At 45.2% G+C, this 14,739-nt stretch overlaps 1 protein-coding gene across 1 annotated transcript in view; it reads right to left on the bottom strand.

Moving 5' to 3' along the window:
• The window catches only part of ANKRD28 (ankyrin repeat domain 28), a 435,540-nt gene extending 432,947 nt beyond the window's left edge, over nucleotides 1-2,593 (bottom strand). Inside the window, exons 1-2 of the mRNA XM_030205533.1 lie at nucleotides 2,009-2,593; nucleotides 737-820 (exon numbers count right to left, since the gene is read on the bottom strand). Of these exons, the coding sequence (XP_030061393.1) occupies nucleotides 737-820; nucleotides 2,009-2,164 (240 nt within the window). The 5' untranslated portion in view covers nucleotides 2,165-2,593. The remainder of the gene's footprint in view (nucleotides 1-736; nucleotides 821-2,008) is intronic.
• Between the last annotated feature and the right edge of the window lie 12,146 nt (nucleotides 2,594-14,739).

Raw genomic sequence — 14,739 nt, forward strand, 5'->3', positions numbered from 1 at the left:
GAAAAAGACCTGCACGGTCCATTGTGTATACCCTACCTTAGCTGACTTCTGCTACCCCAAAAAACCCTAATTCACCCAGGGGTACAAAACACAATACTGCTCTAAATGCAGTAGAGGAGGAGAAAAAAGCCGTATGAAGCACTGTTATAATTTTTTAATCTGTGGATTAATAATAAGACATCAACAATCTCAGGATTCAGTCTAGCTCTCCTGTCTTCCACAATCCATCCCACAATAGAAAACATCCTCTCAAAAGACATGCTGGTAGCAGGAATGCACAGGAGCCAGTTTTGCCAGTTTGGCCAGCACTTTTGCTTGTTTTTCAAAAACATCAAAATATCATTGTCTGCATTAGAGAATGAAATGGGGACTGGGCCAAAGTTTGTCCTCATCCCCGTGTTTAGCCATGGGTCCCCGTCCCTGTGTCATTCTCTAGTTCACGGAAAGAAAATAGATAGGTATAAATGTGTTCCAAATACCAATGATTACAGAGACTAATATACGAATGAAAAAAATCTTAATATTTCAGCAAAAAGCGATGCCTAACAAGACAAAGAAAACGGTATGTAGTAATTGTTCCTTCAGGTTAGGATTTTATTGCCTTTATCTGGATTATAAATCGAATTGTATCCAGTCAATTTAATCAAAATTTAAAATAAAAAAGGCAAATGAGAAATTACACAACAGCAAAACTACTGCAAACAATAAAACCAGAATCAAGGTGATTCATTTTTACCTGGAAGTTAACATCTTCTTTCTTAAATATCAGTGCTCGAACTTCATCAGGATCTCCATTAAATATGGCCTGAACCAGGGGTGGCTGCAACAAACATACATAAGAATGTGTGTGTAAAAATAGCATCTTACGCCTGAGTACTAGCCCAGTACATGTGTTCTTCTATTGACAATATTTAAATACCAAAAGATCATATACAAGATCCTTTAATACACAGTAGAACAGTCCATGCTTTATTCTCAATAACCTGCTTGAGTGATATTACCCTTGTTTTAAAATTAATGAAAATCTATTTTGGGCGGGGGGGGGGGGGGTGGAACAAAGAAACTAAGAAATTAAAACATTTTTCTTGCAAAATATATGTATATCTGAATATTAACAAGATTTCTGGTAACAAAACTCTAATATACAAATATATTTGAACTACACATTTTAGAAATTTTAACTTTAAAAAAAAATAGAGACAGTATTAAGCTGAAACCTTCTGATCTGTGTTATGCAAAAAGTTATCAGTCCTTTTACTAAGATGTGCTAACAGATTTAGAGCGAGCTAAATCCATTAGCGTACCTTAGTAAAAGAACCCTATAATGAAGGGTGATATTAAAAGGAATATTTTGACCCATGAAAACAGTAAAAACATTCTTTTAAAAAAATACAATTTTCTAGTACTATGCCAAAATGTGTTCTCTTACGACAAAACAAATAAGAAATAGAGAAGCTATGTTTGCTTTAAAATAAGCAAATGCCTCCATTCAGTTTATGCAGCCCTCATATTAAAAAAAAATCTGTAAAATTTGCTCTAATAGGATATATGCCTCCAGAAAGAGCTACCAAAAAAAACTATGCTCATATATACAGTGATGCATACAATACACTGCTACACCATTTATACCATTTTGTAATACAGTAATGAATTCAAACAAAAAGGAAATAGTTAACCAAGTTCTACTGTTGCTTTTAAACTTAAATCGCATTGCATGTTAAAAAAAAAAAAAGCAGATGTGCATTTAAAACATTCACACTTTATTCAATGCAATTTTAAATGATGCAAAATAAGCTCTTTCAAGTCTTGAGTATACTCCTTTTCCTTTTTAAACTTGAGAGCACAACAGAATGTGCTCTGCATCTGAATGTGTTTCCCATTTACTTTAAGTGATCTGCTTTGCTGACGCACTGCTTGTGAAATTTATGTGAAGCATAAAATCAAACATGGAATTTTGCAGTATAGTCACAGTCAGGAGGGCATAGTTAAATTAGGGGCATCATCTTACCGTTACATTTCCAGAAAGTGAAGGGCGAAAACACACATTTTCCTGAGGCGATTTAGAAATAAACGTTGGCGCATCATCTTCGACCTCCTCCAAAACAACTATACACACTCGACTCATTACATCCAGTTTTAAACCAAAATTGTCAAGCGGTACCATGAACAGTAGGGAAAGTATACCAAGTAGTTTCTGCTCTTGCTCTTCTAGCTTTGCTTGTAACCATTATGTATTTGATCTCACAAGTGCTGGTGTGTTAAATTAAAATTTACATTCACTATTACTGCTGCATGCAGGAAACTCCTGGAAGTTTAAAACACGATTACAAAAAAAATTTTAAATTATCTAACCAGTTACAACCATCAGATTGTTTTTCCATCTAAAAAACATGCTTCCCTGAAAATCACTTTTTCCATTTAGAAAGCTGCAAAAAAGTTTTTAAGATCTATATAGAGATGCTGCAGAGCATAGTATTAGAAATAAGACTGCCTTACAATTTTACAGTTTCCTAATATCACAACATAGTCATCAACATATAAAACAGAATGTAGAATGACACGGTACCATTCCACACAAACAACAATGCAAAACAGCTGCTATGACAAAGGATAATATACCATCCTGCAAGGCCTTCAAGAAACTAAGAAAAATGTTTTAAATTGTATTTATCCCACGCTTTTGCTCTTGTGATGTTGCTTGTAAAATGGTGTATATTATATAAATATATATTCCTATTTTTCAATACGTATGTATATAAAAAAGCCACTTCAAACTGCAATGCTGCAGTACTTTAATGTGTGATGAGACGGATCACAGGGACATCATTATTCCCAATACAGTATAAATGGTTCAATCCTGAGGTACCAAATAGCAAATCTCAACTGCTGCACTCTGTCAGAGACAAAAGCAATACTAAGCTTTTATTTTTCCTTCATCCGGCAACTGCTGTGGTTGCTTCTGCAGGGAATGTACAAGGCAGCAAATACTGTTGTCCAATAACACTCCGACAGAACAATTGAGCTCCCAAAAACCTAAGAACTGAAATTACTGCTTTGGATGCATCCTGAAAATGGTTTATCACCCAAGGATTCTTTTTCATCACTGCACAGATCTTCCATTATATTCCTTGCACAGGAAGAACAAAATCAGCTATGGAGGATCTGCTGGTAAGCGAACTTCTTCACTCTACATCTTCCTTTCCAAATACCAAATACAATATTTAAATACTCCGTACTGTAGTTTAGATGAACGCTCTGTTCAGTAGATGGTTTTGCAAAAACCAGAAATCTACTGGGTAAACAGGCAGTAATAGAAGAACCTAAGAAAAACAAATCAAGCCTACAGCAGCAGTTCCAACTGAGCTGTCTCTAAAAAGCACAGACTGCAGAACCGCAGGATAAATTGCCTAGTAATGCTCACATGGTATCAGGGAGCCAGCCAGCCAGCTACTGCTCTGAGTGAAACTGCAACTTCCTCTAGGGGAGGAGAAGAGGGAGGGAGTTTGGACAAAGCAGACCACCCCCTATTAGACAGACTTTACAATTTAAATACACATGGTAGTGTTGTGACTAATCAACTTAAATATTTAAAAAAAAATCCCACTATGTGTCTAACATTTTCCACTAAGCCATAAGGAAATGAGGTCTGACTGTTGCTGAGAGAAAAAAATTCCAGAAGTAACTGCTTTCATATGTAAAGGCAACCCATGGGAAACATTTAACCCTTTACATGGCCAAACAAGCACCATCCACCACTTTGATATTGATTGCTTTTTTTTTTTTTTTTTAGTAACTGAGCACTCTCAATTTCACTTTGTTAATTGAAAATAGAGAAACGAGGGGGGATTTTATGGAACCAGTTTTTTTCTCTGTATGAAAGTTGTTGTTTTTTATATTGGTTCGGTTTTTTTCCCTCTTCATTTATTATAAGAGACCAATGATATTACTTTGCTCCAAACATAGTTGAGATATACCCATTGTGGGTGCAGATATTCACTACTGAATTGTCTCACTAGGAGGTCTTCTTTGTTTAATATACTGATTTATTTCTACAGAAACTGTGAGATAAATTGCTTGGCATACAAGCTAGTAATACATTTGAAGCTTTGACTTTAAACCAATTTGCTTCCCTTATACATATTTTTCATTTAAATGAATGCAACAATTTATCTTCCTGAATATCTTCCTGGGGTACTACACATTATCTTAGCAAACATAGATAATTTTTTATTTACCAGAAAAATTCCACTTATGACTTTCGAAAGTCATTTAGAAAAAAAGTTGGCGGCTGGACTAGTGGATGGATTACAGATGTGACTGCCCTATCGGGGGCATTTGAATAATTCTCAGAGAGAGGTTCATTTGGGTGCCATAGTGACAATACCAGAAACCGGGACTGGGAAGCAAAGTCACCACTGGTATGGAGGCAGCACTGTGGGCAGTGAATCAAAGAAAGAAAAATAAGTTTGATGCCTCTAAACCAGAGATTCTCAACCCAGTCCTCTGGACTAGAGAATGGCACGGGGATGGGGACCCGCAGTAACCACGGGGATGTGGACGGGGACAAATCCCACGGAGACTGGGATGGGGTGGGGATGAGGACAGAGCCTACGGGGACAAACTTTGTCCCTGTGTCATTTCTACTTTCAAGCCTGTTAATGAACTGGACTGTTATTTATGTTTGAGTGATGCAGACGATATTTTGATTTTTTGGAAAAACAAGTAAACATGCTGGCCACAACTAGCAAAATTTGCATGTGGGATCCTGTACATCCTGCTACCATCACATCTTCTAAGAAGACATTTTCTATTGCAGGAAGGACTGTGGAAGACAGAAGAGCTAAACTGAATCCGGAGATGGTTGATGACTTCTTATTCATCCATAGATTCAAAAAAACATAACAGTGCTTCATAGGGCATATTTCTCCCCTCTAGGGCATACCGAACAGGTTGTATTTTGTACCCCTGGACATTTTAACAGGGTGAATTAGGATTCCTTGGGGTAGTAGAAATCAGCTATTATTGGGGTTGGAAGGGTAGAGGGTGGTGGTGAAGGGGGTTATTATAGCTGCTCACTGTTATTGTTGTTTTCTGTTTGTAATTTACACACAATAGATACACAGTATATTCTTCCTTTTATACTTTAATAAAAATGTTTAAATATAAAATATAATTGTTCAAAGCTTCTGCAGATGAGAACAGAGCCCATGGGGACGGGACGGTGACAGGAACAAGGCCAGAAACTGGGGGGGGGGGGGGGCGGAGGCAGGACCCACGGGGATAGGGCAGGGGTGGGGACAAACTTTGCCCCCATGTCATTCTCTACTCAGGACACACATGACTGTCAGGTTTTCAGGATATCCACAATGAACATGCATGAAGAAATTTGCATTCAGTAGCTCCATTGTATGCAAATCTCTCTCATGTGTATTCATTGTGGATATCCTGAAAACCTGACTGGCTTGGTGTGTCCTGAGGACTGGGTTGAGAACTCCTGCTCTAAACCAATGCATGCACTCAAGATCATGCCACACACACCTCCCTCCAACCCCAAGAGTGTACAGGTGTCTTTATTTCTGTCCTCTCTGTGCAAGTCTAACCTGAAGGAAAAAAGAGGAGATGGGAAGTATGAATAGAACACTACACAAATACTTCATTGATTAAGAAACAGCACAAGTAGGGAAAGCATTTACAGCATGGCTCATGGAATTCTTTCCAACCACTGTATGCATACACACATATTACTGTGTCTTAGCTGTCTCTACTATATATCTGTGATGTGGAAAAAAGAGAAGAGGGAGGTGGTTTAAATGGAGCAATTTCCTAACTGCTGTTAATGTATCAGTGATTCTGTGCTGCAGACGCAGAAATTGTTTCTCTCATAGAAATGTATTGGGCCCTTTTTCCTCTGGAACCCCAAGTCCAATATGGTCTATTTTCAAACTACTACTACTAATCATTTCTATAGCACTACTAGATGTACGCAGCATGTACACTTGAACATGAAGAGACAGACCCTGCTCAACAGAGCTCACAATCTAATTAGGACAGACAGACTAACAGGACAAATAAGAGATAAAGGAATATTAAAGTAAGGATGATAAAATAAAGGTTCTGAACAAGTGAATAAGGGTTAGAAGTTAAAAGCAGCATCAAAAAGGTGGGCTTTTAGCTTAGATTTGAAGACAGCCAGAGATGGAGCTTGACGTACCGGCTCAGGAAGTCTATTCCAGGCATATGGTGCAGCAAGACTACTACTACTACTTAACATTTCTAAAGCACTACTAGGGTTACGCAGCGCTGTACAATTTAACATGGAAGGACAGTCCCTGCTCAAGGAGCTTACAATCTAAGAGACAAATGTAAAGTCAATCTGATAGGTCAGGCAGATTGGGGCAGTCTATATGTTCGAAAGGTTAGGTTCCGAAAGCAGCATTGAAGAGGTGAGCTTTAAGCAAGGATTTGAAGATGGGTAGGGAGGGGGCTTGGCGTAGGGGTTCAGGAAGATTGTTCCAGGCATAGGGTGAGGCAAGGTAAAATGGGCGGAGCCTGGAGTTGGCAGTGGTGGAGAAGAGTACTGAGAGGAGGGATTTGTCATGTGAGCGGAGGTTACGGGCAGGAACGTAGGGGGTGATGAGGGTACAGAGGTAGTGAGGAGCAGCAGAGTGAGTGCATTTGTAAGTAAGGAGGAGAAGCTTGAATTGTATGCGGTATCTGATCGGAAGCCAGTGAAGTGACCTGAGGAGAGGGGTGATATGAGAATAACGGTTTTGGCGGAATATAAGACTTGCGGCAGAGTTCTGAACGGATTGAAGGGGGGATAGATGGCTGAGTGGGAGGCCAGTGAGCAGTAGGTTGCAGTAGTTGAGGCGAGAGGTAATGAGGGTGTGGACAAGGGTTCGGGTGGTGTGCTCAGTAAGGAAAGGGCGAATTTTGTTGATGTTGAAGAGGAAGAAGCGACAGGTTTTGGCAGTCTGCTGGATATGCGCAGAGAAGGAGAGGGAGGAGTCAAAGATGACTCCGAGGTTGCGGGCAGAAGAGACGGGGAGGATGAGGGTGCCATCAACCGAGATAGAGAGTTGAGGAAGAGGAGAAGTGTGTTTAGGTGGAAAGACAAGGAGCTCGGTCTTGGACATGGTTCAGCTTCAGGTGGCGGTTGGACATCCAGGCAGCAATTTCGGATAGGCAGGCCGATACCTTGGCCTGGGTCTCAGCTGTGATGTCTGGTGTGGGGAGATAGAGCTGGGTGTCATCAGCATAAAGATGATACTGGAAACCATGAGATGAGCTTAGTGAGCCTAGAGAAGAGGTGTAGATAGAGAAGAGAAGGGGTCCAAGGACAGATCCCTGGGAACTCCAACAGATGGGGGATGGGAGTGGAGGAAGATCCATGAGAGTATACCATGAAGGTGCGGTGGGAGAGATAGGAGGAGAACCAGGAGAGGACAGAGCCTTGGAACCCAAATGAGGCCAGAATGACAAGAAGTAAATCGTGATTAACAGTGTCAAAAGCGGCGGAAAGATCGAGGAGGATGAGGATGGAGTAGTGGCCTCTGGATTTGGCCAGGAGCAGGTCATTGCAGACTTTAGAGAGTGCTGTTTCTGTCGAGTGGAGAAGGCGAAAGCCGGATTGGAGTGGATCGAGGATGGCATGAGAGGAGAGAAAATCGAGGCAGCGGCTGTGAACAGCGCGCTCAAGTATTTGGAGAGGAAGGGTAAGAGAGAGATGGGGCGATAGTTGGAGGGGCAGGTAGGGTCAAGTGAAGGTTTTTTGAGGAGAGGTGTGACTACGGCGTGCTTGAAGGTGTCAGGGACAGTTGCGGTGGAGAGAGAGAGGTTAAGGATGCGACAAATGGAGGGGTTGACAGTATGGGCGATGGTGCTAAGTAGGTTGGTGGGGATGGTATCAGAGGAACAGGTGGTGCATTTCGAGGAGGAAAGAAGGTGGGAGGTTTCATCCTCGGTGATCTCAGGAAAGGAGGAGGAGGCGGCCTGGGTTGGTTGGCTGAGGGAGAGGGTTAGTGGGTGAAGAGGAGGTGATGGCTTGTTGGTGAACTCAAGGTTGATATTTTGCACATTGTCGCGGAAGTAATCAGCCAGTGATTGAGGAGAGAGTGAGGGGGGAGTAAGAGCGGGGGGCACCTTGAGGAGAGAGTTATGGGTGGCGAAGAGACGACGAGGGTTGGAGCTGAGAGAGTTGGTCAATTGGGTGTAATAGTCCTGTTTTGCAAGGAATAGGGAGGAGTGGAAGGAGGATAGCATGAATTTGTAGTGAAGGAAATCTGAATGGGTGCGGGATTTCCTCCAGAGGCGTTCAGCAGATCGGGTGCAGGAACGAAGGTAGCGGATGCAAGGGGTCAGCCAAGGCTGAGGAATAGTACGCTTTGTGGGACGGGAGGTGGATGGTGCGAGGGTTTCCAGAGCAGAGGAGAGAGCGGCATTGTAAGCTGAGACCGCTATGTCGACAGTCTCGGAGGACATGATGGATGGGAGGAGATTAGAGATGCTAGAGGATAAGGTGGGGGGTCAATGGCTTGGAGATTCCTGGAGGTGGTGGTTAGAGTTGGACGGGGCCGGGGGGGGGGGGGGGTGAAGAAGTGTGAATGTGATCAGGTGGTGGTCGGAGAGAGGAAGAGCTGAAGCTTGGAAATTGGAGGGTGAGCCGGAGGAGGAGAGGACGAGGTCAAGACAATGGCCGTCACGGTGAGTAGGGGTGGTAGAGCACAGCTGGAGGTTGAAGGAGGATGTTAGGGTGAGGAACTTAGAAGTGTGAGGGTCAGATGAGTCATCAGCATGAATGTTAAAGTCTCCGAGAATGAGGGATGGAGATGAGGGTTCAAGGAAAACAGAGAGCCAAGCATTGAAGTCGGTGAGGAAGGAAGAGAAGGATTTATCAGGGGGGCGGTAGATGACTGCCACTCTGAGTGGCAGTGGGTGGAATAGCCGGATGGAGTGGGCCTCAAAGGATGAGAAGCAGTGAGACTGCGGTAGGAGGAGGGGCTGGAAACTACAGGAGAGCGAGAGTAGTAACCCAACGCCTCCACCGCGGCCAACTGGGCGGGGAGTGTGTGAGAAGAGATAACCACCATGGCAAAGGGCTGCGACTGAGGCAGAGTCATCCGGGGAGATCCAGGTTTCGGTTAGGGCGAGCAGTTGAAGGGAGTGGGAGATGAAGAGATCGTGAGTGAAGGACAATTTGTTGCAGACTGAGTGGGCATTCCACAAGGCGCATGAGAAGGGGAGGGAGGAGGGGGGGAGGCGGGGAATAGAGATGAGATTGGAGACGTCCCGGGATCATTCGCGTGGATAGGACAGGGACAGATGAGGGGGACCTGGATTAGGGTTAATGTCTCCCGCGGATAGCAGGAGGAGCAGCAAGAGAATGCGGAGGAGGGTGGGGTAGGTCGGGCGACGGAGGCAACGAAGACGGGGTGGACTTAGGAGGAATGGGGATGGGTTAATAGCAGGAAGGAAGCGTTGAAGGTTGAGAGCTAGGATGGAGGAGGGGGACAAGAGGGATGGTGAGGTGGTGAGGGATGGGGGTGAACAGGGTATTGCCGTGGCGGGCCAGGCGGGAGGGCAGTGAGTTCCAGTGGTAGATAGTGGGAGTGGGGGGGGGAAAGAGATTAGGAAGGGACAGGGCAAGGAAGAGAATGTAGACAGGAGCCATACATAGTGTAACTGATGTGTAACAGGTGACTGTGTAGTGACTGAGGTGTTAAGCAGATAGATAGAATGGAGAGCTGGGTAGGAGGCTAGGAATTGATGGACTGGTAAGTTGATGGTTGACAAGCTAGCAGCAGGCAGGCGGGTAAGTCAATGGTTGAGAGGCTCGCAAGCAGGCAGGCGAGCAGGTAGGTCAATGGTTGACAAGCTAGCAGCAGGCAGGCCGGTAAGTCAATGGCTGAGAGGCAGGCAGGTTACTCGATGGCTTAACAGGCAGGCAGGCAGGCAGCAACTGGGACAGACGGACAGGAACAAGCTGGGATGGATGGACAGGAGCAACGGGATATGCTGAGATGGATGGATTGGAACAAGCTGGGGCAGGCAGGAATGGATGGACTGGAACAAGTTGGAACAGACGGGCTGCGATGGAATAAGCTGGAGCAGGTTGGAACAGGCTGGTACAAGCTGGAATAGGCGGTACGGCACAGGCTGGAGCGGAAGGACTGGGACAGGCAGGAACACGCGGACTGGAACACGGTGGAACAGATGGGCTGGAACAAGCTGGAGTAGACTGGAGCAGATGGAGCAGGACTGGAACCGATGGACTGGAACAGGCTGGAGCAGACAATGATGGTGCAAGGAGCTGGAACAGATGGACTGGAACAGGCGATAATGGAGCAGGACTGGAACAGACTTTAGAGAGTGCTGGAAATGGCTGCGCAGGCAGGACTGGAACAGGCTGAACCGGAACAGGCTGGACAGACGGTTAGGAACAGACTGGAACAGGTTGGATCAGATGGACTGGGACTAGGTAGTGGAGCACTGAGACCGGAGCAAGCTGGGACAGATGGACAGGGACAGGCAGGAGCGGAGGCAGAAGAGCAGGGCAGTGGATCAGAACAAGCCGGACTGGAGCGGGCTGGAGCCGAGGGATAAGAGCGGACAGGTAGGACAGCAGGGCAGAGGCATGAACCAGAACTAGTAGGGATCGCGGGGTCAAGAGAAGTGGGTCAGAAAGAGGATCCACACGAGGGCCTAGGGATCGGCTGCCACAGGTCACCTGGCTCTCCACTCACTCTCGTCAGAGGGATCTACGCAGGGCCCATGGAGTACCTGCCCCAGGTCACCTCGCTCCCCACTCTTCCGTGCCAGAGGATCGACAGGAGGGCCGAGGGAGCAGCCGCCCAGGACCCCTGGCTCACCACACTCGGTAGGACCAGCGCTGCAGGCAGGGAGATGACTCACAGCGCTCCCAAGTGCCGACGATCTGCTGCCCGCTGCCTCGCCGCCCCACTCAAATCCCTGACTCACGCCGCACCGGCCATTAGGTAGCGGAACGAGGGAGGGACGGCAGCCATGTGGACGTTCGGTCCCGCGGCGCCCTGCCTCCTGACGATCGCGCTGCTCTTTCTAATCTGATCCGGTCCTCCTGTCCTCCCACCTCCGCGCCCGACCAGGCCAGAAACCAGGCTCCAATCCCACCACAGCACAGCACCCCAGCGATCTGCTCCCCTCGGCTCGCCTCCACCACATCCGCCGCGCCGTCGGCCGTAGCCCAGCCGCTGACCCCGCCTCGGGCCGCCTGAGGGTCAGAGGTTGCGGTTGGCCTTTAAAGGCAGTAGCCTCCAGGGGAAGGATAGGGGCCGTCTCGGCAGTCTTCCCGTCTATGCTATTTGCTTTCGGCAGCTCACCACTTCTCGAGCGGGATCCGAGCTGCGTGACCGCGTGGTCAGGTAGGGTCGCCGCTGGCAGTGCCCAGGTGTCGGTTTTGTCCCTGGGGTGGCCGCAAGAAGCCTCTGGAGTGCAACTATGGCTCACCCCTGTTGTTTACGGTCACCGAGCGGCCGCTCAGAGGGCCAGATCAGCCCGGGGAGCACTTTGGCTTGGGAGCTTCTTACTTGAGCTCCTGTCCGTCGGCCATAGCAGTGCAAGATAAAAGGAACGGAGTCTGGAGTCAGCAGTGGAGGAGAAGGGTGCAGATAAGAGAGTTTTACCCAATGAACGGAGTTCCCGGGGAGAAATGTACGGAGAGATGAGAGTGGAGAGGTACTGAGGAGCTGCAGAGTTATAGGTCAATAAGAGGAGTTTGAACTGTATGAGGAAATGGATAGGAAGTCAGTGAAGTGACCTGACGAGAGGGCTAATATGAGCATAACGACACTGGCAGAATATTAGTTGTGCAGCAGAATTTTGAACAGATTGAAGAGTAGAGAGATAGCTAAGTGGGAGACTTGTGAGAAGCAAGTTTCAATAGTCTAAGCGAGAAGTGATGAGTGTGGATGAGGGTTCTGGTAGTGTGCTCAGAAAGGTAAGGGCAAATTTTGGTGATATTATAGAGAAAGAAGCAACAGGTTTTAGCAGTCTGCTGAATATATGCAGAGGAGAGGGAGCAGTCAAAGATGACCACAAGGTTACAAGCTGATGAGACAGGAAGGATGAGAGTATTATCCACAGAAATAGAGAATGGGGGAGGAGGAGAGGTTGGTTTAGGGGGAATGATGATAAGAAGCTCAGTCTTGGTCATGTTTAGTTTCAGATGGTGCTGAGACATCCAGGCAGCAATGCCAGACAGGCAGGCAGATATTTTGGCCTGGATTTCGGCTGAGATTTCTGGTATGGAGAGGTAGATCTGGGAGTCATCAGCGTAAAGATGATACTGAAAACCATGGGATGAGATCAGAGTACCAAGGGAAGAAGTATAGATGGAGAAAAGAAGAGGTCCCGGGACAGATCCCTTTTGATTTTTCACTGGTTTTCCCCCACATAATTTTTTAGTTTGGAAAGAATAAAAACTAAAAATGGAAAGTTATCTCTAGAAAACAAATTAAAGATCAACAAAGTCTAACATCAAGGTAATTAGAAAAATAAGATATTCAGACAATAAAAGGTAGAAAAAAAAGTAAAGCTGCTTACCTGTAAGAGGTGTTTTCCACTGGCAGAAGATTTAAATCAAGCAAACAAGTGTGTGATATTGTCTCGCAGAGACAGGACAGAGCAGCTCAGAAGTGTAGAGAATACATAGCCCTTTATAATGCAAAGCTCAGAATCAACTGGCAAATGAAGTTTAAACCTTGAGGTACTGGGTACACAACGATGGAGACAAACAGAAGAGAACTGAGTAACACAAAATTTCCAGACATATCATGGAAGCAGACAGAATATGGGAATGAAGGGATCTACCTGGAGGAAGCAAGGTTGGCCAGAGTGAAGTGCTCGGCACATTATAATTAAAATTTTAAACTTAGTTGTGTACCAGTCTGTTTTCAGCTGGTGGCAGTCAGCATTTTATTTAAAACAATTGTCATGGGCTAAATTATTTTATTTTTTATTTGGATTTTGCTCACACCTTTTTCAGTAGTAGCTCAAGGTGATTTGGGCCCCAATATTCAGTGCTGGCACCTACGTTAGTACCAGCCTGAATATCCAGGCTCCAGCTACACCCAGAATACAGCTGGCCAAGTGCAATATTCAAGCCCACTACCCAGTTAGCTAGCTGGGTAGCAGGCTGAATATCAAGTTAGCGCCTTCTGACCCCACCCTTACCCAGAACATTTCTCCTCAATATTCAGTTCGCTACCCAGTTAGCAAACTAGGTAAAAGTTAAGATATATTTTTCCTGATCTAACTTTATCTTATCTAACCAGGTAGCAGGCTAAATGGGAAAATTATGTCTTACTTGATGATAATTTTCTTTCCTTTAATCAAAGCAGATGAATCTAGAGACTTGTGGGTTATGACCATATATCAGCAGGTAGAGATAGAGGACATCAAATTGAACTCTGTCATATAGAACAGTATGCTACTGAGTCAAATAGTATTTTCTCATAAAGCGAAAAGGAAGAATTAAGCCAAAACATCTCCGTCCTCACAGAAACAAGGCATGAACATGAGAACAACTGAAATATAAACAGTAACTTGCAGCAACAATCCTAAGCAGAGAAACATACTGAGAAAAAGACTAAAGTACCGAATTAAGGTAGGGTTCTGGATTCACCTGCTGTGATTAAAGGAAAGAAAATTATCAGGAAACGCATAATTTTTGTCTTGTCATCAGCAGCAGATGAATCCAGAGAGTTGTGGGATATAGCAAAGCAGTTCTTAAACAGGTCGGGAACCAGAAACACCCACAGAGAGAACCGACACTCCAAAGGATGCCTATAACCTAGCCAAAATATCCAAGCAATTCTGCCTGGAAAAAGTATGCAAGGAGGACCATGTGGCTGACTAAAAAAATCTTCAAGAGAATAGGCTCATTGGTGGCTTGAAGGTAGTGAAGCACAGCAGATATCAAGGAAATGCAACAACAAAGTCTTTCCCAAAATCATCCTTTTGAAAGGATGGAAGAAATACCAGTTGATCCAGGTGAAACGAATAAAAACACCTTCCTGAGAAAGGAAGAAACTGTGAAAATAGTCACCCCTGCTTCAGAGAAGTGGAGGAATGAATTTCTACAGGACAATGCCTAAAGTTCAGACATCTTACGTGTAGAAGTGATTGCCGCAAGAAAAATAGACTTTAGGGTAAGGTCCTTCAAGCAGCTTTCTTCAGAGGTTCAAAGGGCGCCTTCTGCAGGGACAGCAGCACCAGGTTAAGATTCCATTCTGGGCAAGGATGTCTAAGAGGAGGTTTAAGATGACTGATCCTTCTCAAAAAACAAACAACATATGGATGTGCAGGCAAAGAGGAATTCATCAATGGTCCCCGGTAACAAGCAAGTGTTTCCACCTGTACCCTAAGAGTTGTAGGCTAGACCCTTTTCTAAACTCTCTTGCAAGGCGGCTAAAATCTGCAGCAAGGAAGCATGAAAGGGGGAGATAGCCAGCTCTGAACACCATGCTTGAAAAACTCTCCAGACCCAAGCCTAAGCAGATATGGTACAGCGTTTTCTCACTTGAAGCAAGGTAGTAATAGTATCAACCTTGACCTCTCAAGAGCCAGGTTGTAAGACCAAAGTAGAACGGATCCTGAAGAAGCAGCCCCTGACAAAGAGGAAGCCAAAACGGCTTGTCCACAAGTAGCTGAATCAGGTCCGAATACCACGGCCTCCTTGGCCAGTCCGGGACAATTAGGATT

This window comes from Microcaecilia unicolor, chromosome 1 (genome assembly GCF_901765095.1).
Source record: "Microcaecilia unicolor chromosome 1, aMicUni1.1, whole genome shotgun sequence".
Taxonomy (NCBI): domain Eukaryota; kingdom Metazoa; phylum Chordata; class Amphibia; order Gymnophiona; family Siphonopidae; genus Microcaecilia; species Microcaecilia unicolor.